Raw genomic sequence first — 24,643 nt, 5'->3', positions numbered from 1 at the left:
GATGTGATAGTTATCAAACAGTTAGGTAACGAACCGTAAGTAAGGAGCGACCCGGCTCATAGTAACCGAGACACTTAAAAGAAGGAATTTTCATAAAAATAGATACATCAAAAGAATTAGATTTTTTGTTGATGTCAAATATATAAGTACACCATACACCATATTTCAATTATATATAAATATATAATACACCCCCTAAAAGTCATAGAATCTTAATGAAGATCACACCGTCACATTCAGCGTATCAGAGAAGCCTACTGTTGAGGTTTCAAGCTCCTATCTGCAAAAACGTGGAATTTCGTATTTTTTGTCCGAAAAAAGATCACTGATGCATGTTTTTTTGGTTTTTTTTCAGGGGTGATCGTATCGACCCAGTGGTCCTAGAATGTCGCGGGAGGCCTCATTCTAACGTAAATTCAAAGTTTTAGTGCCCTTATTAAGTGACCAAAAAATTGGAGGGCAACTATACCCCCTCCCATGCTCATTTTTCCCCATATTCACTAGATCAAAATTTTGAGATACCCATTTTGTTCAGCATAGTCAAAAAATCCAGTAACTATATCTTTGAGGACGACTTAATACCCCACATTCCCCGGTGGAAGGGCTGCAAATTATGAACTTTGACCATTGTTTACGTATAGTACTGGTTATTGGGAAGTATACAGACGTTTGTAGGGGGGATTTTTCCGGTGGTGACGGTTACGTGGGAGGATCTTTCTATGAATGAATTTGTCATGGGGGAAGAGAATTTCCATGAAGGGGTCGCTGGATTTTCCAGCATTATTTAAAAAATAAATGAGAAATTAAACAAAAAAAAAGTTTTTTCAACTGAAAGTAAGGAGCAACATCAAAACTTAAAACAGACAGAAAATAACACGTATATTAGGGGTTTCGTCCGCTCCTCTATACCTCGCTCTTCAAGCCAGAGCATTTTTATTAATTTCAAAAGAGCTATTTATTCTAATTAAACGGCCTTTGCGATTCAGGGGTCAATCTTAAAGAATTGGAGCAAAATTCGAACTTCAGCGTAAAAATTGAGGTATTGACGAGGGGACGAACCCCCTCATATACGTTATAAAAGTATACGAATATAGAAGTTCGTTACGTAAGTTAATTCGTAAGCTACGTATATTTATTACTAACAAAAACGTTCTTAAATAAAATTAAAAGTTCTAGTGGCCTTTTTAAGGAACCAAAAAATTTGAGGGCGACTAGGCCTCCTCCCCCGCACTTTTTTCTCAAAAATTTCTGAACAAAACTGTGAGAAAGCCATTTCGCCAAAAAAGAAAAAAAATAATATGCAAATTTCCTTTTAATTATTCATATGCGATGAGCCAAAATCAAAACCTGCATTAATTCAAAGGCGTTCAGAAATTAAATAAGAAAAACAAGGTTTTTTAACTGAAGGTAAGAAGCGACAGTAAAACTTAAAACGAACAGAAATTATTCCGTATATGAAAGGGGCTGTCCCCTCCTCAACGCCCTGCTCCTTACGCTAAAGTTTGACTCTTTCATACAGCTCTCCTTTTTAAAACAATAAAAACTTTAGCGTAAAGAGCGGGGCGTTGAGGAGGGGACAGCCCCTTTCACATACGGAATAATTCCCGTTCGTTCTAAGTTTTAATGTCTCCTTACTTTCAGTTAAAATTTTTTTTTTATTTAATTGCAAAAAAAAACTAAGCCAACGGTGTCGAAAGTAATAACAGCTGCTTAACTCCGTTTTTGGTATGTCTTTACTTTTAGCCATGGGGCTAATTCCAAATGAGGGCTGAATTCCCTTTTCAAGATGAATTACTCTGAACTGTTTAAGAAACCTAGAGTTAAATCGAAGGGCAAGAGCTTAAAATCCACAGGACTATGAAATGGACCCAAGCGAGCTAGGTCTTATTAGCTAAATTAATGTGATTTTTTTTTCTAATGTGTCTTCTAAAATGCGTTACTCAAATTCAGGAAATGTTATACTTTTGATACTTAAATTGTGCTTCTTGTTTGAAGGCAAGACAAAAAATTTCTGTACAAATATAGCTGGTTAGTAATAATAAAAAAAAAAATTTCTTAGGTTCTTGGTTCTCCTGTTCTTTTTTAATATAATCTCAAATTTTAATTCGTCTTCCGAAAAGTAACCTAACTAGGTTATGTTACTTGCATTGAAAGATATCAAATTGTATGTGAACTAAATTTGTTTTTTTTTTATATAATGTTTTTTTTATTTTTAATAGTTTTATTTTTTTTATTTTTTTTAAACTAGTAACGTTACTAGGTTACGTTACTTGCATTGAAAGATATCAAATTGTATGTGAACTAAATTTGTTTTTTTATTTAAAAAAAATAATGTGTTCATTATTTTCAATTAAATATTAACGTTTCAGTACTTCATGTGTATTTATCTTGTTTTATTCCTTGTCGAATATCATGCATTTTGTTAAACGTCTAATACCGCTTCTTATTATTCTAAAATTTGCCTCTCAAAAAAGGAATTTACTTTGGTATAAGCACTTTTGGGTAGTTCCACACAATGTCCCCCTCCTCTCCCTCTGCACGACAAAACCATCTGCAGTTAACAAACTTTTGCCTATGTATAGTTGTGATTATTTTTAGCGTTCTAATTTTTTCTTCATTTTTGTTTCTAATAAAAAATGTAAATATTTATATAATCTGGTGATATTTTACATAATAAACAAAGTTTAATGGAATGATTTGTAATTACTTCATGGTGAATTAAAATGATTATTAATAAAATTGGGTGTCGACTAGACGGCGCTCAAGTAACCCAACACCACTCCCCCCTTCAGCAGCCGAAGAGGGTAGGTTGTTCCACTGCTCAGCTACTGCGTCAGTAAACGGAAGTTTCTGAATTGTTTTTTTCGCTGTTTGACATAAAGCTAAAAGAGATTGCAGAGAGTTGAGTGGTATGCCATTGAGTTTTGGGGGATCCTCCAGAGCCATCTACGGCACGTTAGGCATTGACGTTTCGGTTCCAAGGTCGTTTTTACTGTGACTTGTAACCAGCATATCTCCCAACGTTAAGGAAGCAGCGATCGAACCCCGGGCGCCGTATTGCCAAGCAGAGATCGATCCACTACACTACCACAAAATTAAGGGTCTGGGACCATCGACAGCGCATGGGGTGTCAACAATTGTTGACGTTTGTGTTATAATGAGTAAGACTAAATAAAACCTTGAATCGTTATTCTAGATGTTCTAAAATACATACTTAGTGTATATATAATGTTATTTGTATATATATATATATATATATATATATATATATATATATATACAATATTGCATACTAATACAATAGTGTATATAGTATATATTATTAACATTTTTTTCAGCTTGCGACAAAGTCTGTAAAGGTTGTGATGGAGATGGTCCGGATATGTGCAAAGAATGTGCTGAAGGATTTGAAAAGAAAGGAGATATATGCATAGGTAATACTTATTAGATGGTGTGTTGATAATAGTTACTTTGGATTGCTTTTGGATAGTAGGGCGTGTTTGCTTGTTTAAGCTTGAATTTATGTTCTCACTCCACAACTATTCATAAAACACACACACTTGGGAAACTTGAGCTATTTTGTGAGTGAGTGTGGTAAATTTTTTCTTGCTAAAACGAGTAAGTGTTAGATGACGTATTTTGAGTTCTGGCTCTTTTCCGGTTGCTAAATTTGACAATGCGAATTCCGGCTGATATGCTGGTTTTTAAATGTCACGATGTGAATTTCCGCTGCTAAGTTTGACATTGTGAAATCGGGCTGTTATTCCGGTTGCTAAATATAACATTGTTGTTGGGGCTACTAAATGCCAAATTGTGAATTCCGACTATTATTTGTCTGAATGTGGATTTTCCGTAGTTTTCCCACAAAATCTCTGGGAAAAAAACTCCTTTGTGCACCTAAATAAAAAATATTGGCTACTTGACTTTTTGGCAGGGCGTAAACAGGAAGCTTGAGTTTATTTTAAACTCAAATTTTGCTGGCAGAATAAATGAATTCTTTTCTAACCTGGGACAGAAGCCGACCGAATATTCACCCAAATAAAAACGTATTTCCGGTGTGAAATCCAGCTGCCAAAGCGTAATTTGACTTTTGGCAGAACGTGGCTTTATTATGGAGACAGAAAACATTTCCCTCAATTGTGCTTATGTTCTGAAACAGGAGTTTGAAACTGGAAGCCCGCAGGCCGAATATAGCTAATATAAAAATGAAACATCTGTTCCGTCTATTTCACATGAACTGTTTTGAAGAAATAGATAGACAAAAGCAACCTGTAATCACTGTTTTGTATCAAGAAGAAATAGAGTCACACTTTCTACTAGTATGTCGGAGAACCCCGAAACAGACGTTGGAAATTACTGTCTACAAAGATAAATGTTATAACTTTTTTTGGTGTATCTAGATCAAATGAAACATCTGTTCAGTCTGTTTCACATAAGATATGGCATTCATTTCAAAAAATCGCTATAACAAGCCCTGAAGTGCCAAATTTGAATTTCGTAGTTCAAAATATCATTAAAAAAACACAAATTAGGGAAACTGCCGAAGAGGGCCAGAACGAAAAGAAGAATGAATAAGTATTCATTAGTCGATAATTAAACTAAAAAATGTCAATTAAAAAGTTAAAAGGATAAATCTGGTCAAACTGAAAACACGTATAAAAACAGCTAAAAGGGACACTGAAAAAAGGGGGGAGGGGGCGAATCAAGCGAACAAATACAAAAACCGAGGCAGCACCTATATTCAATAAAAATAAAAACTAGCCAGATGTTTTGTTTATTTTTTATGATGGATTTTGAAAAAGTGAATTGACAAAAATCAACTTGTAATCACCGTTTTATAACAAAAAGAAACAATTTTGCGCTTTCTACTAAGTTCAAATATGTCTCAGAACCCCGAAATAAATGTTTAAAACCGCTATGTATAAAGAAAAATGTCATAATTCTTCTTGAAGGGAATGACTCAGAAGTGGTTAAGCTCCGAAGTGGCTGGAGATGTATAAACATCTCCAGTTTGTTTTAAGTTCAACTTTTGGACCTTGTTTGATCATGGCCCGTGCCGAAAAGTACTTTGGCATAGGGAAAAAATCAACCAGGACTTTTGTCTTAAAGACGGAAAACATAATCCTGCTAAATAAGCTAATTCGTAAAAATTAAAGCGTTTAGAAGTTCTTTTAAAGATATTACTGCCGTAAATAACTTCTGAGACCAAACTGGCTAATCATGACAAAACGGTAAAAAAGCGTAAGGAAGAGAAAACGATGATAAAAACAGGCAGTGAAAAAAAAAAAAAAAACAGATTACAATGAAGATATTTCAGTCAAGCCCTCCGCTTGACCGTCCTCAGTGCTGAATAATAAAAAAAAAATACCAATAAAAATCCAAAGATAATATAAAAAACCAAACCTTACAACAAACATAAAAGCTAAAATAGGAAGACCCTGTCGAAGTAATGGTGAAAGGGTAACTGAACAAAAATACAATACTGAATGGCAATTCAATATTTCAATTTATGTAGAGCATTTTTAAAAGCCAATCACTTTTCAGGTAAAATTTTTCCTCGCTTTCTCCTCTTTACGGTTTTTTGTCATTTTGTGAGTTTCAAAGTCTAGTGGGATGTATTTATTAAAGCCTGGTGAGGGGGAGGGGGGGGGGAATTTGCTAAAAAATATTTCTGCTTTGAAAATTCCCTCCCAAAAAAGGTGTCTAGGTGGAGGGGTACATTGCATCTAAGTGCATTCTTTTGCAGTGTCGAATTGTTAGAAATCACTGGTAGTCGAATCCGAGGAATGCTTCTGCCGTTCTGATGGGCTTTTCATCTTTGGATTTTGAACTTTACGGGGAATGTCGATAAGAAATAATTTTTTTCTGAATTGATATTAAAGTATTTTTGAGAAGCGATAATGTAAGTAATGAAAAAAGCGAGTTTTTTTACCGTTGTTCTTCATTTTCTTCTTCATAGAAAAAGTTTCAATACAAATTAGCGTGAAGTTGAAAAGAACTTGATATAACGGAAGTTATATGTTGCATTTGACTTTTTTTTTTCAGTAAAACCACTTTACATTTTGCACCTTTATAGTCACTAACACGACACTCCAAAAATTCTATCAGCAAGTTTTACTGAATCAATTATTTTATTCATACTGAAAGTTTTTTAGAAGTACTGCTAAAGGCGATTTGGCCCAAGAAACTTTAGCTTGTTGGAGGCTTAACAATATAATGATACTACACCAGAGTTGTAGTAAACAAAACACTAAATTACACAATTTGGAATAATACGGAAAACAAAAAATATACATTAGAATACAGTAAAAAGCACTAATAAAAGATAAATACGCAAAAAAGATCAGAAATATAGAAAGCAAAGATCTGGAGGGAGAGATATCAATAGGAATGGTATTCCAAAGTAAAATCGACTGAAAAAAGGAGGGGGGATTTGTGTGACAGTTGAGGAACGCTTAGTGCTCATGTGTTGAAATCAGGATAGATGGCGGCTGAGTTCCCTGAAATTCTGTGTAAACTAACCTTAGGTTATGGCTTCTTTTGTTCTCTTCCGAGAAGACCGAGGAAAAAGATAACAAGGTGTTCTGTTTTTAATCTTAATCTGTACTGATGTACATTATTATTATTTGGAGTAATTCCAGTTTTTCTTTGTCTTAGGAGGGGTTCTAATTTTCAACAATTCAAATTACTAAGACTAATTTCAATAAAAATTATCAGTACATACTGCGAAGAGTTAGTTAAGCATGTGTATTTTTCTATCATTACACGTCAACTAGGGTGGATATATGCACGCACGGAGGACTAGGGGCCTGGGACACCAAAATTCTCCCCTCCCAATGCTTCGGTTGCTCTTTTGAGAAGACTGAAGAGAGCACAAGAGCAATTAGCTGGTGTTTCCCCAAACTGAGCAACAATTACAGATAGGGAAGCACATCAGTGAAATATAGGAAAAATAATTTCAGTTGAGAGGCAAATATCCGATATCAAATTCTCGAGGGAAAAATAAAGCAAAAATTTTGATGTATTTGTAAACTTGCTCTGTACTGACATATTTGGATTAATTCCATTTTTTTGCCTGGGAGATCATGCGAAAAATTTTGTGTAGACTTTTAGTATTTTTTTTATCTGGGATGGATAATTTCAGATAAAAATCATACAATTTTCAATCAAGATCTCTAAACCTTTAATTTTGAACATATTTTGTGTCTATGAAGCTATTGTGTTGTATATCAAGTCTGAACATCACATTAAAGTAATTTATTTTTTCTTAGAAACAAGAGCAAGGAACAAAAATTTCTACGCGAATTTAACACGATATCTCACCTATTTTGGATTGTGTGTTGCTACTTGCATTATCTTGCAAAAGAATACTTTGGTGGCTGGAGTCCTTGGAATTTGTGTCGCTGCTTATATTTCCGCTTCTGAATATATTATTAGCACGCATAGTGGTGGTGAACTTATTCCCCAATTTTAAGTAACTTTTTTTATGCAAGTGGCCAGGAAATTAGCGGTGTTTGGAACTTCTTGATGTTGAAGAGTCTTGAAAGTAGTGCTACTGCTTGTTGTTCTGCTCCTGAGTATTATTCCTTTTTAAATGATAGCCTTAGAGTTTTTGATTTAAACTTGAACATATAGATCTACCCCAGTGACAAAGTGCTGCATCCTTAGGTTACACAACCAACTTTGTTAATTTTCTCTTCTTTTTCAAGTTGGTATTATGAATCAACTGTAGATGACAAAGAAGCACAAAAATAATTGAAACCAACAAAATAAGCAGTTTTTGATATAGCTAAGGCTATATCTGGCATCATTAGGAGAGTTGGGAAGCATTTTGTAATGGTAGTGATTTGTATATTTGAATAGAATATTGAAAGGTAAATAGAGTGGTATGTTCATCTTTTAGTTATCTATAATGATGCTAGAGAAAAGGGCCCCCCTTGCAGGAGGTAAACCGTATAATAAAAACAACGAACAATTCGTATCAAACCAATTTATTGGATCTTTTAGCACAGATAGCTATAATGTGTGATATTGAGATGAAAGTAAGAAATAAATAACAGCTTTTATGGAATATAATTTTTTTTAGAAATGTTTGGTTTTGGCCAGTCTGAAGAAATGGTTGTTAGAGTAGTGCTTTCGCTGTACGATTTCCAAATCATACTTAGGAACTTGCAATCGTATGGGCTTCTAGGTATTTTCCCTCATAACCTGGGTTTAATTGTCAAAAAGCAGGTATGTTTCTTGAGTTAAAAACAAAGAATAGCAGGGTGATTAGGTGGACAATGAGTTTATCAGAGGGTACTGAACCCCCCCCCCCCCTCACCTTTATACATACTCGCCCTGATCTAGGAAGCTATAGAAAAATATTCCTAGAAAAGCTGAAATTTCTTAGAAAACTGAATTAAAACTCGATTTTTTTTTTCCAAGTTTTAGGTTTTTTTAGGAAAACTACCTAGAAAAACTGAATTAAATCTGAAAAAATAAAAACGACCCGAATAATATGAATCAAACTAAGTTCCGGTTACAAATAAAAAAGTACTAAGTTTATGAATAAATTGTTGTAACACGGTGTTAACTGATTCATATTTTCTGCAAGTATAAAAGAAAAAAGAAATCTACTTATATTGCAAAACTATGATTATTTGTCTTGTTCTGGGTTTTTCAGTTGCAATCCAGTTTGTTTTGTGTTTTTCGTCCTTAAGCGTGCTCTACAATAAATTTTCCCAGTTACTAAACTGATTGTTCTGATGAAATATTTGACTTGTAGCTGGCGTACCGTCAGGATGAGTGAAATGATTTCAAATACAGACGAAATATCGTATGAAAGGGTGAAATTTTCGTTTTTGCGCGGAAATGCTGATATGTTAACTGAATTTATCTGTGTGTTTAGGAGTATCTTTTTTAAATTGTTTCGTCAATAATTTAAATCTTTTTACTTCATGATTTTCTTTTTATCATTTTAAAATTTTTAGCAAAAATGAAAATTTTCTTTCTTTTTATTGTTTTTGAATGTTCTCTGTAACGAATACCACCCTTTCACAATAACTTGTTCATTTAACTTCACTACCTTTTGTTTACTTCACTACTCACCTTTGTTAACTTCACTACTCATTTCACAGTTAGGAACTGATGCTCAAATTGTTTATTTATGATTTCTACATACGTTTTTATTAAACTATATTTCATAAGTGATTAGTGGAAAGAATAATAATTTTTTAATTGGTGTGTCACATGTTTCCATTGCACACCTTTTTTAAAGAAAGTTTTCCATACTCAAAACGAAAGCACACAATTAAACGAAATCAAAAATGATACAAAAAATTAAAATCCCCTCTTCAAGAGGGGCTTTTAATTGTTCGATTTTAATTGTTTTATTTGTGGATATTTGTCCAGTGGTCAAATTTATAAAGGCGAATTTATGCTTCGTTGAAGGTGATAAAGCACCTTAACATTGTGACGAAAAGGATGCCAGCCCTCTTAGTTCAAGTACTTTCTAACATTATTTCATATATCACATCAAACAGGTAACGAACTGTAGTGAGGAGCGACCCGGCTCAATAGAAACCGGAAATCTAAAAAATGGAATTTTGATACCAATGGTTACATCAAAGGAATCGCATTTTTTTATGCTGATTCATCAAGTTTCAAGTTTCATCAAGCTTAGTCTTACCCATCAAAAGTTACGAGCCTGAGAAAATTTGCCTTATTTTAGAAAATAGGGGGAAACACCCCCTAAAAGTCAAAGAATCTTCCTTGTCCCCTCCTCAACACCTCGCTCTTTACGCTAAAGGTTTTTATTGTTTTAAAAAGTAGAGTTGTGAGAAAGAGTCAAACTTTAGCGTAAAGAGCGAGGCGTTGAGGAGGGGACAGCCCCTTTCATATACGGAATAATTTCTGTTCGTTTAAGTTTTAATGTCGCTCCTTACTTACTGATAAAAAAAAACTTGTTTTTTTTTATTAATACCAATATGAAGCTATATTCTTTAGCTGTAACATGTAATTTAGAAAATAAATTTCTGTTTATATCCTCATATGAAAACTTGTTTCCGTGAAAAGCTTTTTTTTATGAAAAAATAATTATCATGATATCAATTCATTATTAGATAATGATTGATTAAGTCTTTTTAGCTTTTGTTCTTACCATGAACTAGGAGGAAAATAGTTAAAATCGAGTTTTTCTGGTCACGGTGGATAGTACAGTGCATAGAGATATGTATTTGAGGAGATCTGTAAGATTGATGCACACGTGTGAATTTGATGCACAAAATTTGTCACTATAATGTTTTAACTAGTCTTGTTTTTATAGAAAATGAAAATGGAGCGAAAGAAGAACTATAACATTGTTAATCCTTAGGAAGAAATTTACTATAATTAGAAAGAGTGGAAGTATTTATGGGTGACTGATAGGGTTCTGTGTTGTCTGTTTTGTACTGTTTTCATATTGTGTTTTTATTGTCGGAAATACATTTGATTAAAATGTTGTTAACTTTGTATTCAGGAAGTTTGTTGAATGTTGCTTTCGAAGAAAGTAGTTGACAAAATGCTTTCATTTGTATAGCAACAAAGTAGTTTAACGCTACTACTACTAGCAACTCACTGCAGCACCAATGCGCCTTAGGCCAAAACAACTATGCTATCACCTCTCAAACTCAATATATTAAAAGCTTCACTCTTAACCGTTTCCAATGTAGCGGTAAAATAGATGGGTACGTATGATACCTAATATAAAAAGATAAATGTTTGATTTTTGGCAGAGCTGTAGATGTGTTCACTGAAGCTTTGGGGTTATTCAGGAAGATCTTAACATAGGGGAGTGAATTTAAACATTGTGAATTTAACATTGGTATAATGAATTTAAATGGATAAAATTTGAAATTAAACTGAAATTGCCTTTAAAATCTATTAAAAAAAAAGCTTAGCCAAAAAGGATGAATTAGAAGTCTTACTGTTATACTGGTTAGTTCCCAACAGGAACTGTACTACAATGTTATTATCAATTTTTAGGGGAAGTTTTTGAATTTATACTTTTTTTTTCTCCTTCCTCTTGAGCAAAGATTTTTAATGAGCCTAGAAGAGTGTTTATAGTAAAAGAAAAAGCTTACAGAAATAGGTCTTTATTCTAAATAGGCTTATGGGTCAGTAAGGTGACTACATGTTTCTTCTATGTTATTAGTTTGTAAAATAGTTCTTTTTTTCTTTTTTTTTTTACTTAAAAAGAGCACTAGAGCTTTTTCAAAAAATTCAACATACACCTAAATATTCCTTGAAAGTTTCACCTTTGCTCTTAGCTTGTGTAGTAGCAATAGTAGTAGTAGTAGTAGCAGGAAGCCCCTAGCACCTTTTGTTTCTTAAACATCCCTTCAGCACCTTTTGCAAGAATCCAGTTTAACATAAATTGACTCTAAGGCAATTCATGACCCATTTTACTTCCAAAAAACTGTAATATATTAAAATAAATTATAAAGATATAAGCATAAAAAACATTTCAAGAATTAAAAGAACAAAGGAAATAAGAGCAACATTTTAGTTTGACAGAGAAGTTGCAGTAATGATAATAGCTGGAATACTACCACTCAATTCTACACACATTTTACCATTATTAGGCAGGCACATTATATACGCGTTTATCCAGTACAATCACTCCCAGTCTCAGCCATTATACAAAGCCAGACCAGGATCCAAGTACACCAAAGAACATAAAAACATAAGTGACATTAGATTTTTTCATGGGTTGTTGCCCTTCAGTCAACACTGAAGTTTCTGCGACAACAAATGGCCATCTCAAAATTTCTATCAGATGCATTTCTTGAAAATAGGAGGTATAGGGGGGGGGGAGGTATCCACCCTCTGATCACACTGAATCTTAGAAATAGCACTAGAACTTCTGATTACCAATCCGATGATTCTTCTCCGAAGTTTATACAATCATCCTTTCTATATAAACCTTATATGCTCCAGGGCATAGCTTACAACCGTTGCCCCGAGGGATCTGGGGAATTGTCGTCCTCAAAGACATAATCTCTTGACCTTTCACTAAAGTTGAACAAAATAGCTATCTAAACATTTTGATTGGGTGTTTTTAGGGAAATGGTGGGCGTGGCAGGGATGGTTAGTTGAACTCCAATCACTCTTGACTATTAAAAAGGGCACTAGCTCTTTCAATTTCAAATCAAATAAGCTCTTTTTAAAGTTTCTAAGATAAATGGCCATCTAAAATTTTTTATCACATGCATTTCGGGGAAATATGAGGTGAGGCAAGGGAGTATCCACCCTCGATTCGCTTTAATTCTTAAAAAGAGCACTAAAATTTTTGATCAACAATCCAATAAGGCCGTCAGAAGTTTATACGATCACCCTTTCAATATATATACCTTATATGCCCCCAAGGCACAACTTACAACTCTTGCCCTGAAGGCTGCAGTGGGGTTGCCATCCTTAAAGACATAATTTTTTTATTTTTCAATTGCGTTAAACAGAATGGCTATCTCAAAATTTTTATTGAATGTGTTTGAGGAAATGTTGGGCTTTAGGAAAGGAAGGGGGTCAGTTGCCCTCTAGTCACTTTCGACTATTAAAAAGGGCACTGGTTCTTTCAATTTCCAATCGAATGAACTGTTTTTGAAGCTTCGTCGATAACAAATGGTCATGTCAAAATTACTATCAGATGCTTTTTCTTAAACACGAGGTATTGGGAGGGAGGTATCCACCCACTGATCACTTTGAATCTTAAAAGGTCACTAGAAATTCTGATTACTAATCCAATCATTCCCTTCCGAAGTTTATACTATCACCCTTTCTATATATATCTTATATGCCCCCAGGGGATAACTTGCAACACTTACCCTGAGAGTCCTGGGGTGGTCAACCTCAAAGACATAACTTCCAGACCCTTCAATTACGTTAGAACAAAATTTTCTTTTGAATGTAAAAGTCAAGTTTCGGCTTCAACTTTGTAACACTAAGTTTTAAAGAATTCAATATTAAATGAATTTATTCCAATACATATATATAAATTGGTAATTAGTAGTGTAATGTTATTATTAGATGTTTCTAAAATTACAAGTAAGTTTCAAAGTCTTGAGTTGGTTTCAAAGCCATTTTGATAAAGTTTCTGCCAAAACACAAGTTCCAGGGTAATATACACTGAATTGTTGATGGAAAAGGATATGGGCAGAGCTTTTATACGCACAAAGACTGTAGTAGACAAATATTACTGAGTTGTTATTATCCTGTATATAATTTATATACATTGGGCATGCAGCTTGAGCTGTTCTCTCAATCAAACAGTTCGTGGTAACGAACTGTAGTAAGGAGCGACCCGGCTCAATAGTAACCAAAACTCTAAAAAATGGAATTTTGATATCAATAGGTACATCAAAAGAATCGCATTTTGATGCTGAATTAAATAGATAAGTTTAGTCTTACTCATCAAAAGTTACGAGCCTGAGAAAATGTGCCTTATTTTAGAAAATAGGGGGAAACAACCCCTAAAAGTCATAGAATCTTAACGAAAATCGCTCCATCAGATTCAGCGTATCAGAGGACTCTATTGTAGAAGTTTCAAGCTCCTATCTACAAAAATGTGGAATTTTGTATTTTTTGCCAGAAGGCAGATCATGCATGCGTGTTTATTTGTTTTTTTTTTTCCAGGGGTGATCGTATCGACCCAGTGGTCCTAGAATGTTGCGAGAGGGCTCATTCTAAACTTCTATCAAAACAGGCTCAACTTCTATCAAAACAACTAAAAAGAATACAATAAACCATACGTTTCTGTTTAATGAATGTTCACTTGCGTGGGTAAAAGATCCAAGAATCAATCGACTATAACTATGATATCCAGTTAGGGGCGCAACTGAGGGAGGGGATGTCGCTAGGTGGGGAGGGGGGAAATTCGGGCTGCGGCGCCAACAAATTCAAAATTTAACTAGTTACATTGGAAATCTTGCTTATGAGTCGAAATTTCTCGGCATGTTGGACAGTTTTGTGGACGCATTCTTTAAATCTCGTCTTCAAACTTACAATCCTAGTTGCATCCCTGTATCCAAACAAAGGAGAGGAGGGACAGCAGGTTTGATTGACCGCATGTTTGATAACAGACTTGCAACTTTGACAAGTCAGATGAAGAAGAGTCAGCAGATAATATTAATCAGGAATTAGAAAGGTACCTGACTGAAGATGTCATTGCTATTCCTTAGATATTGTTGCTTTGTCCTTTTTAAGTAAATTACTTTTCAGAATTTTGATCACGAATGAGGAAAGGGAGCTAAATCCCAAATATATCATTCAGTTTCAAAAGGTTAAGAGAAATGCATACAGTGAATCCAGTTACTTCTTGTGTCTTTCGATAGGAAATTAAGGTTGGGCAAGAGTGGAAATATTAGAATGAACATTAGAGAAGACAAAGATCAATAAGAATGAAGTAATGAAGATGGTGCCCAACATGGAAATTCAGTTTGATTTTGTGACAAGATTGGTGACGTGGATGCACAGCCTGACATCCACCAGTTTGATCTTAGTCCTCAAAAGTCTAAGGTTTGTCTACTTTGATTCAGTCTACGTCAGATAGAATTAATTTCACGCATTTCAGTCACAAGCAAGGCAAAGTGACAGTCTTTTTCAGTTATTCTCCAAAAAAATAGACCTGAAACTGAAACAAAAGATGATTTCTTTTTATACCAGACCAATAGCCTGCCTGATATCTCACCTCATGATTTTGTAATCGTACTGGGCAACTTTAATGCTACTATGTGCGATAGTCATAAGTTGTAGTGGCAAGTTGTTTGACCAGTAACTCCGAACCGTGTAAATGAGAACGGACTAAGGCTCCTCCAGCTCAGCAGCACTTACAACCTTGTCATCGCGAACACCCTGTTCGTCAGGAAAGAAATTCGCAAATACACGTAGTACAGTAATCATGGTCGTAGCAAGAAAATGTTTGACTATATCATCATCTCGCAGAGATTTCAATCATGCATTAGCAATTGCAGAACGTACAAGGCCCCTGATATCGGTACCTCAGATTATCACCTAGTAATCGAGAACATCCGTCAGCAACTCAGAGCTTAGATCCTCAAAAATCGATGAGCTACACTTCAGTAAACCTGAAGTATGTTCCGGTTACGCAATTGATATCTCGAACCGTTTTGAACCTGTGGGGAGGCATGGTGTTTACAGATAGAAAGCGTTGTCAAATTTAACAAAAGTGTTTGTCTTATTTGTGTTCATTGTTCAATGTAACAACATTAACAAAAATACTATACTGCCCTAAAGAATGTACAATATTGAAGAGACCAAAATACAACCAATAGGAAATCATGGTTTTCAGGCATGAATAGACTTCAGATGAATCCAGGTGGGAGGGGGTAGTGGATTCTAATTTTTTCATCTTGCAACTCTCATAAAAAGGGCTTAAAATGCTAATGAATAGCGATTTAGCTTACTACTAAGAAATTGCCACGCATTATTCGAAGCAGTAGTGGTGGAAAAGAATCAGAACCGAGTCAGATACATTACGAATGGGATCCATCTGAGCGTGCTTTTCTAAAGATTAGAGTAAAACAAAACCAATTCTTTATTGCCATAACTGGCTGATTGTGAATAAAAATATAAACCTCAGATTTCAATACTACAAATTTTATTAGCTATATGGGAACTGACACCAGATAGACCCTTTTAGGGCTAAAGTTGGTATTACAGCGTCTACTGTAACGTGCCCAAGAAGTGGGATCTTTCAACACAGCTTTGTGCAGTTAAGTTGGCTCAGGCGTAATGTTGGGCTCTGCTGCAAAAAGTTTAGTCTTTTTCGCTAACTTTTATTGTTTCTTTTGCTGGAATTGCTGGTTTTTTCAAAAAATTACCAATCTGCCAAATTTAAATTGGATTCGTGCAACTCCAGCAATCCCTCAAAAAAGCAATATGGAATTGAAACGACTATAACTGAATTCCCATGCTATAATATTATAATTAAATATATATATATATATATATATATATATATGTATGTATATATATATATATATATATATATATATATATATATATATATATATATATATATTTATATATATATATATATATATATATATATATATAAATATATATATATATATATATATATATATATATATATATATATATATAAATATATATATATATATATATATATATATATATATATATATATATATACATATATATATATATATATATATATATATATATATATATATATATATATATATATATATATATATATATATATATATATATAATATATATTCTTTAACAGATCTAAAATTGTAAGGTTTTAAATACTTTCTAGGCAGATTCAAAATCGTCACTTAGAACCAAGAGACAAAAAAAGGAGAGAGAAACATAAAAAGAGAGTGAGAGAAAGAAAAGGAAGGAGTAAAGAAGAGGTGAAGAGATGGCAAAGAGAAGCGGTGCACTGAAGACATGTAGGACAGGCTAGCAGGATGAAAGAGTATCACCTAAAAGTTTTTTTTAATTTTCATTTTAAGCGTTTAAAATGCAAATAAAAAATGAATGGATGCTTAAATGCTTAATATGGAAATAAATTACTATAGTCAATACAGTTAACAGCTTCTGAAAAGGGACGTAAAACTTTGGGGGAGGAAACTTTGGGTTGTTTTTCGAATTTTCGCAAAACAGTACACTAAGGGTTTTTTAATGCGTGCCACCAGACAATTTCTTGAACTATAAATTATTATGAAAATTCAAAGGACAATTAACCAAGTCCATAGCAATCACAATCACGAATTGCTGTGTGAAAATATAAACTATGCCTATTAAAAAAAATGTTAAATTATATCCTTTTAGCCCAATAGATACAAGTTCAAAAAATGAACCCCAATTTTAACTTTTTTAGACACACGCATCTGGTTGTGTTAGTTTCCACTTGAACAGGCCTTAAAACACTTAAAATTTTGAAAACACTTAAATTTTAAACAAAATTAAACAACGAAAACACTTAAATTTTGTTTTGACAGTACCTACAACTGAAGGCATTTTTGAATAATTCTTCTATGTTGGTTTAAGGTGTTTTCATGTTCTATTCTTGTTTTTCTGTGGTGGCATTGTCTTTTCAGTAAAGCACTAGTTAATCGTAATAAGGAGCTAGATAGTTATTTAAATATAGATTTAAAAAAAACAGCTTTCTTTTGAAGGCATAGCCATCCTTGAAAATATATTTTTAGAGTAGCTGATTTATGCTTACTATTAACCATTAGCTTAAAATCTTAACTAAACTCCTCAATCAAGATTAAAAGAGTGAACAAGTCACAAAATCAGCACTGTTTATGAATGCACAAAAAAAAACTAAAAAGTATATTAAATATATAATAGGCAGTAATAGCCAGTAACTAGTATAATTGCCTATGACAAAAAAAAATATTGAATTGTGCATAACATGGTAATGTATAAACAGACAATAGGATAAAATGGTTACCAGCAAAATTAAATATAAAAATCAAAGTTTTTAGTGAAAGTAAGGAGCAACATTTAAACTTAAAACAAAAAATATTATTCCCTCTGTGAGGGGGCTACACCCTTCTCAATGCTCCACTTTTTAAGATTCTGCCAAAGGTTTTTCTGGTACATAAAAAAGGCTCTGATTCTTGTGTTTCAGGAATCGTTGTTAAAGGATTGGGACAAAAGCTCGAACTTTAGCGTCAAGAGCGGAATATTTAGGAGGGAAACCCCTTGCACATAGAGAATACTATTCCTTTCAAGTTTTGATGTTGGTCCTTACTTTCAATAGAAGAAGTTTTATTTTTCTTTTCATGTAATTTCCTTTAGATTTTCAAGAATGTGGCAAATTTCACAGACTCATAACTTTTGATGGGTAAGATTAATCCAAAATAGTCCTTACAAAACAAAATTATTCTTAAAAAATGCTTAACACAAATCCATGTAGCTCTAACGGAATAAAAAATGGTTGCTACTTTCACAAAAAATCCAACAGCATCCAAAATACCTTCTTAAAGAATGCAAAAAGGTTCAAACAAAATCCAAAATAGTTCTTACAAAACAAAAATAATTCTTAAGAAATACAAAAGTTCCAACAAAACAAATCAAAAATTATTCTTACAAAACAAAATTATTCTTAGAAAATACAAAATACAAAGATGACCATTGAAATAAAGTCAAGACACAAACCCATCGGATGTCAATGCCACCTATATAGAGGACAAATATAGGAATTAGTACAAACCAACCATGCAAAAAGCAGGGTAGCAAAGCTACTTGGCAGTTTTCAAATTTGTTGGCAGATTGTGTCTGAAAATACCTTTTTTACATAAAAAATACTTTTTGCTCAAAGAAAAGCTGTCAAAACACAAGTTTTACTCTGCCAAGCAAAAGTGGGGTATCATAGTAGCAAAGCTACTTGGCAGTTTTCATGGCCTGGTAAAATTTGTTGGCTGATTTTGTCTGAAATTACTGATGCTTCCAGCATCCCAGAATTTTTCTCCACAGAAAAAATTGTTGACTGTCTCCACAAAAAAATGATTCTCCAAAGTCCTTTTTTACTCAGGGTTGCCACCCTTAGTAATTTATCACTAGTGACAATCCATCCCTAGTAACTATCACTTCTACTTAACTTGACAAAATTTTCACTACTTTCCAAAGTTTTGGTCCCAATTATTTACTACACATCAAAAATCACACTCCTGGTAAAGAATTTAATTTGAAAACGTTTACATTCAGCATGATTCTGAGCATTGATGCAAAGAGGGTTATTTTATACAGCTGGACCATGAGTTTAAATTTGGTTCTCTTTGGCTACAGTTAAAAAAAAAACTTGTTTTTTTTATTTAATTTCTGAACACTTTTGAATTAATGTGGGTTTTGATTTTGGCTCAATGTACATGAATAATTAAAAAGAAATTTGCATATTAATTTTACTTTTTTTTGCTAAATAGCTTTCTCAAAGTTTTGATAAGAAGGTTTTGAGAAAAAAGGGCCAGGGGAGGTTTTTTTTTGTTGTTTTTTTAAATGGTCTTATTTTGCATTCATTTCTTTGATTTTTATCTAGGTCACATTTACATCAATAGAGAAAATTTGATAGAGTGAAAAATTTTTAATAATTGTTTAGTATAATTATATATTGTGGATTTGTAACATAAATATATGAGGGCCAAAACCAAGGTATGACAGGCTTGTTTTGGTGTTACTTGGTTGTTCTACATTTGTTTTTTCATAGGCATATATTTTGGGGGTGATACATAGCAACGGGATACCATAGAGAATTTATGGTAGGCAAGCCACTTGCCTGGGTAGGGAATTTAAAGTGCCCAAACCCTATAGGCAACTGTGTATTCTCCTGATGAGCCCTTGTGTTGGGTTGTTGCCTCTGAATTATTTGTCTTTTTTTCTGTTTTTAATATTTGGTAAATGATGACTTATATTTACTTATGACACAACTGCCTGTCCATGGATTATTCTTTATGGTTGATTGTGTATGGCTATGATGACCTATGTGATTTTATGGATGAGTAAGCTTAAGGCCTCATTCAAGTACTGATCTATATTAATTACTCATGTAGGAAAACAGTCTTCCTTTTCTCCTTCTGTCTTTTTTTTATGTGTTTGTGCTGTTGCATTGGTGATTTCTTTTTTTATTATAAATGATGGTGTTAGCTCCCTCATTAATATCTCCCTTTATACACTAAAGCTCAAACTTTGTTCCAAATCATTAAAAATGACCCCTGAATCACAAAGGCCATTTAATTAGAATAAATAGCTCTTATGAAATTACTAAAAATACCTTATCATAAAGAGCAAGGTATTGAGGAGGGGATAAACCCCCTCATATATGTAATAATTTCTGTTTGTTTTAAGTTTGAATGTTGCTCCTTACTTTTAGTTGAAAAAACTGAAAACAAGAAAAAAGCACCATTTCACCATTCAATTCCCCAATCAACATTATTTCTAGATATAATAGTTGTTACCATGACAATGTGCCCTATCTCTCTGCTCTCCAATGAGGTCATATATAACCCTAAATAAAATACTTGTCCATTGTTTTTCATTACTTGAATCATATACATATCTTTGTTAACTTGTATTTTATTATTAACTAGGTAAAAAACCTAATAATATGGAAGAATAAGAATAGTTGAATACACAGGCTATTATCTGAATACAGAGTAACAAGCAATTAGACTATTACAAAGTAATGATTTCATTGCTATACCTAAATTGTTTTCTTGTAGTTTTATATGTAGCCCAGGGCTATACCTGATCTTTGCAAAAAGAGGTTGCATTTTTGCCATTATAAACACCATTATATAGCCTATGGATTAAATTTTTGTTGAGAGTCAAATGATGCTACTTGTTTGTCATTATGGTATTTTCTTCAGAAGAGCCTAGGCTACAGAAAAGGGTAGCCTAAACATCTAAATCCAAAAATAGCGACGAAGACCACACTGCCTTTCCATAACAAACAAATACAACGTAGAAACAATAGGGAAAGTTTTTTCAAGACAATGGAAATTATTTATGTAGATATTTCGGCCCTATGTCCAAGGGCCGTCTTCAGTACAATACAATACTATATATATATATAAAAGAACTTACATCAAATTGTGAGAATTAAAACTGAATATAAAAACACTTATTAAAACAATTTTTTTTTAAAAATATAGCCCTAGCATCCTTACTTCAGCGAAGTTCAACCAGGACTGGCGAAAAGAATGAAATGAAGAAATATAAACTCATTCAAACTAAAGAGAATAAAATGATTAGATGCAATTTCTTAAAGCTAATCTTGCTTGTTTAGCAGCCTGTCTCAAAGGCCTTTTCGTAGTTGGTTCAGTACTATTATAAATTGGTTTAGTAAAATATTTTGTTAGATCATTTTTAATTAAATTTGAGTATAAAGAATTTAGTGAGTATTCCCCCAAGTCCCTGTTCAAAGAAATATTTTTATTTATTTTGAGATTAATTTCAATTGATTCTCGAACCACCTGTTTTATTCCCAAATCATTACTAATGAGTGAAGAGTTTTCAAAAAGTATCATGTGGGACGGATTATTAAATATATGCCAACCTAGAGCAGAATCAAAGGAATTGTTGGAACCATTTGAAATTAAGGCCTTGTCTATGTCATTTTTATGCTGTTGTAACCTTTTGTCTAGATTCTGATGGGTCCTGCCGACATAGTATTTTCCGCAATCACAGGGTATTTGATAGACCCCTCTTTGGCGAGTAACTGGGGTTTTATCTTTACCCGAATTTAAGAAATTGATGATTTTAAAATTATTAGTAAAAACTACGTACAGATTATTTTTTGTGCAAATATTTTTTAATTTTGTTGTAATCTTTGGGATATACGGAAGATAGACAATATTTGAGGGCTTATCAATAGCCTCACATTGTGAAGTATCTTCTTCGATTTTACAAGAATGTCTTTTTATTCTACGGCTAATTATTTTATTTACAAAAGGAATGGGGTATCCATTACCAAAAAGAATATCTCTGATAAAATTTATTTCTGCATTTATATATGAATGGGAGCAAATATTTAGGGCACGATCAATGAGGGAAATTACAACTGCTCTTTTAACTTGTGGGGGGTGATTTGAATTAAAGTGAAGATATCTATTGTTTTGTGTTGGCTTTCGATATATAGTAAAATCCAGTTCATCAGCATTACGAATAATTAATACATCTAAAAACGGTAGTTTATTTTCAATTTCAACTTCAAGGGTGAACTGCAAATTTCGGTCATAAGTGTTAAGATGATCTAAGAAGCCCCGAAGTTCAGCTTCCCCATAATTCCAAAGTGAAATTACGTCATCCATATAACGACCCCAATAGACATGTTTTAGAAAATAAGAATTCAATGCCCAATTCTCAAGATTCTCGACGTAAATATTTGCTAGTAGCCCGGATAAAGGTGCCCCCATGGGTAATCCATTTTTTTGCTGATAAAAAGAATCGCGAAATTGAAAATACATAGAAAACTTATTACAAATTTTAACAAGAGTCATTAAAACTTCACAATCAATTCCTGTCGCTGAAGTCTCGATCAAGTGGTAATTTTCTTCTATTTTGTTTTTTAATAATTCCTCTGAAATAGTTACATCTATATTTGTATACATGGAAACAATGTCGAAACTACTTGTGTTGCTAAGTTTTTTAATCAAATCTGCCGAGTTATGAATATAGGAATTTTGAGAATACAATAAAGGTTTGAAAGCTGCACAAAGCCATTTTCCAATATTGGCAGCGGGAGCTTTCCGGGCTACTAGCAAATATTTACGTCGAGAATCTTGAGAATTGGGCATTGAATTCTTATTTTCTAAAACATGTCTATTGGGGTCGTTATATGGATGACGTAATTTCACTTTGGAATTATGGGGAAGCTGAACTTCGGGGCTTCTTAGATCATCTTAACACTTATGACCGAAATTTGCAGTTCACCCTTGAAGTTGAAATTGAAAATAAACTACCGTTTTTAGATGTATTAATTATTCGTAATGCTGATGAACTGGATTTTACTATATATCGAAAGCCAACACAAAACAATAGATATCTTCACTTTAATTCAAATCACCCCCCACAAGTTAAAAGAGCAGTTGTAATTTCCCTCATTGATCGTGCCCTAAATATTTGCTCCCATTCATATATAAATGCAGAAATAAATTTTATCAGAGATATTCTTTTTGGTAATGGATACCCCATTCCTTTTGTAAATAAAATAATTAGCCGTAGAATAAAAAGACATTCTTGTAAAATCGAAGAAGATACTTCACAATGTGAGGCTATTGATAAGCCCTCAAATATTGTCTATCTTCCGTATATCCCAAAGATTACAACAAAATTAAAAAATATTTGCACAAAAAATAATCTGTACGTAGTTTTTACTAATAATTTTAAAATCATCAATTTCTTAAATTCGGGTAAAGATAAAACCCCAGTTACTCGCCAAAGAGGGGTCTATCAAATACCCTGTGATTGCGGAAAATACTATGTCGGCAGGACCCATCAGAATCTAGACAAAAGGTTACAACAGCATAAAAATGACATAGACAAGGCCTTAATTTCAAATGGTTCCAACAATTCCTTTGATTCTGCTCTAGGTTGGCATATATTTAATAATCCGTCCCACATGATACTTTTTGAAAACTCTTCACTCATTAGTAATGATTTGGGAATAAAACAGGTGGTTCGAGAATCAATTGAAATTAATCTCAAAATAAATAAAAATATTTCTTTGAACAGGGACTTGGGGGAATACTCACTAAATTCTTTATACTCAAATTTAATTAAAAATGATCTAACAAATATTTTACTAAACCAATTTATAATAGTACTGAACCAACTACAAAAAGGCCTTTGAGACAGGCTGCTAAACAAGCAAGATTAGCTTTAAGAAATTGCATCTAATCATTTTATTCTCTTTAGTTTGAATGAGTTTATATTTCTTCATTTCATTCTTTTCGCCAGTCCTGGTTGAACTACGCTGAAGTAAGGATGCTAGGGCTATATTTTTAAAAAAAAATTGTTTTAATAAGTGTTTTTATATTCAGTTTTAATTCTCACAATTTGATGTAAGTTCTTTTATATATATATATAGTATTGTATTGTGCTGAAGACGGCCCTTGGACATAGGGCCGAAATATCTACATAAATAATTTCCATTGTCTTGAAAAAACTTTCCCTATTGTTTCTACGTTGTATTTGTTCATCTAAATCCACAGACAATTCAGAGAGTAAGAAACATCCTGAATCCAAATATGGCATTTTTTATATTGCAAACTCAATTTTAACCTAACTTAACCAAACTTATCTTTTCTAACCTTACCTAAACATTTCCTATGCATGTAGCCTATTGATTCTCAATATTGTCAAAATCAATTCAATTCACCTTACCTTACCCTAATACATCTGAGAACTTTAAGGTCTTCCAGACCTGTAGCGCTCTTGAGTTGACAACTGCCAGTCAAAACTCCATTGCTTCTTCTCCTACTCTTTGTCAAGTTGATTTTTGAAGGACTGGATGGAGGGAGCACTGACAGTTGAATCTTTCAGTTGATTCCAATGGTTTATGACTCTTCTTGAAAAGAATGTTTGGGGAGTTTTTGATTGGGAGCTTGACTTTGGTAGCTTCTTGTAGTGTCCTCTTGTGTTGTGCTGGTCAGTACTGAGATTGCCACAAAGATTGCTGATTTTTTTTCTGCAGCTTGTAAGTAAGCATCATGTTGTTGTGCAAGCATCTGTAAACCAGAGTGGGTAGTTTAAAGTACCTGAGGCAGTCCTCATATGAGGTTGATGCTAGACTTTGCATGCATTTTGTTACTTGTCTCAGTATGTTTTTGATGAGCCTCATATCTTGCCAATAAGAAGGGCCAGCAAGACACATGCCAAAATTGAGATGGAGTCTGGCAAGAGCCTTATATAGTTTTATAAATATAGAAACCTGTCTGCTGTTGATAGTTCATTTTAGTAGTCCAAGACTGGAGCTTGCATGGGAAACAACATGCTGGACATGGCTGTGAAATTTAAGTTTATCATCAATGATGGCACCAAGATAAATATGTCATTTATTCATGTTATATTTGGATTAAGGATGATATTCTTATTGTAGAGGTAAGTTTGTTTCTTGACTATCTGAATA

General features: G+C 33.2%; 1 protein-coding gene across 3 annotated transcripts in view; it reads left to right on the top strand.

Moving 5' to 3' along the window:
- Nucleotides 1–16,442, top strand: part of LOC136041186 (cysteine-rich with EGF-like domain protein 2) — a 35,171-nt gene extending 18,729 nt beyond the window's left edge. Inside the window, exons 6-7 of one of the 3 annotated variants that reach the window (XM_065725745.1) lie at nucleotides 3,339–3,434; nucleotides 16,322–16,442. In XM_065725745.1, coding sequence (XP_065581817.1) covers nucleotides 3,339–3,434; nucleotides 16,322–16,344 — 119 coding nt within the window. In that variant the 3' untranslated portion in view covers nucleotides 16,345–16,442. Of the gene's footprint in view, nucleotides 1–3,338; nucleotides 3,435–7,271; nucleotides 10,487–16,321 lie in introns of those variants that run through there. The other 2 variants (XM_065725743.1, XM_065725744.1) reach the window with 2 other exon arrangements.
- The last annotated feature ends 8,201 nt before the right edge of the window (nucleotides 16,443–24,643 follow it).

The sequence above is a fragment of the Artemia franciscana genome, unplaced genomic scaffold (genome assembly GCF_032884065.1).
Source record: "Artemia franciscana unplaced genomic scaffold, ASM3288406v1 PGA_scaffold_1179, whole genome shotgun sequence".
In the NCBI taxonomy this organism is placed as follows: Eukaryota; Metazoa; Arthropoda; class Branchiopoda; order Anostraca; family Artemiidae; genus Artemia; species Artemia franciscana.
Note: the sequence above shows the minus strand (reverse complement) of the source record. Positions and strands in the feature narration are given on the sequence as shown.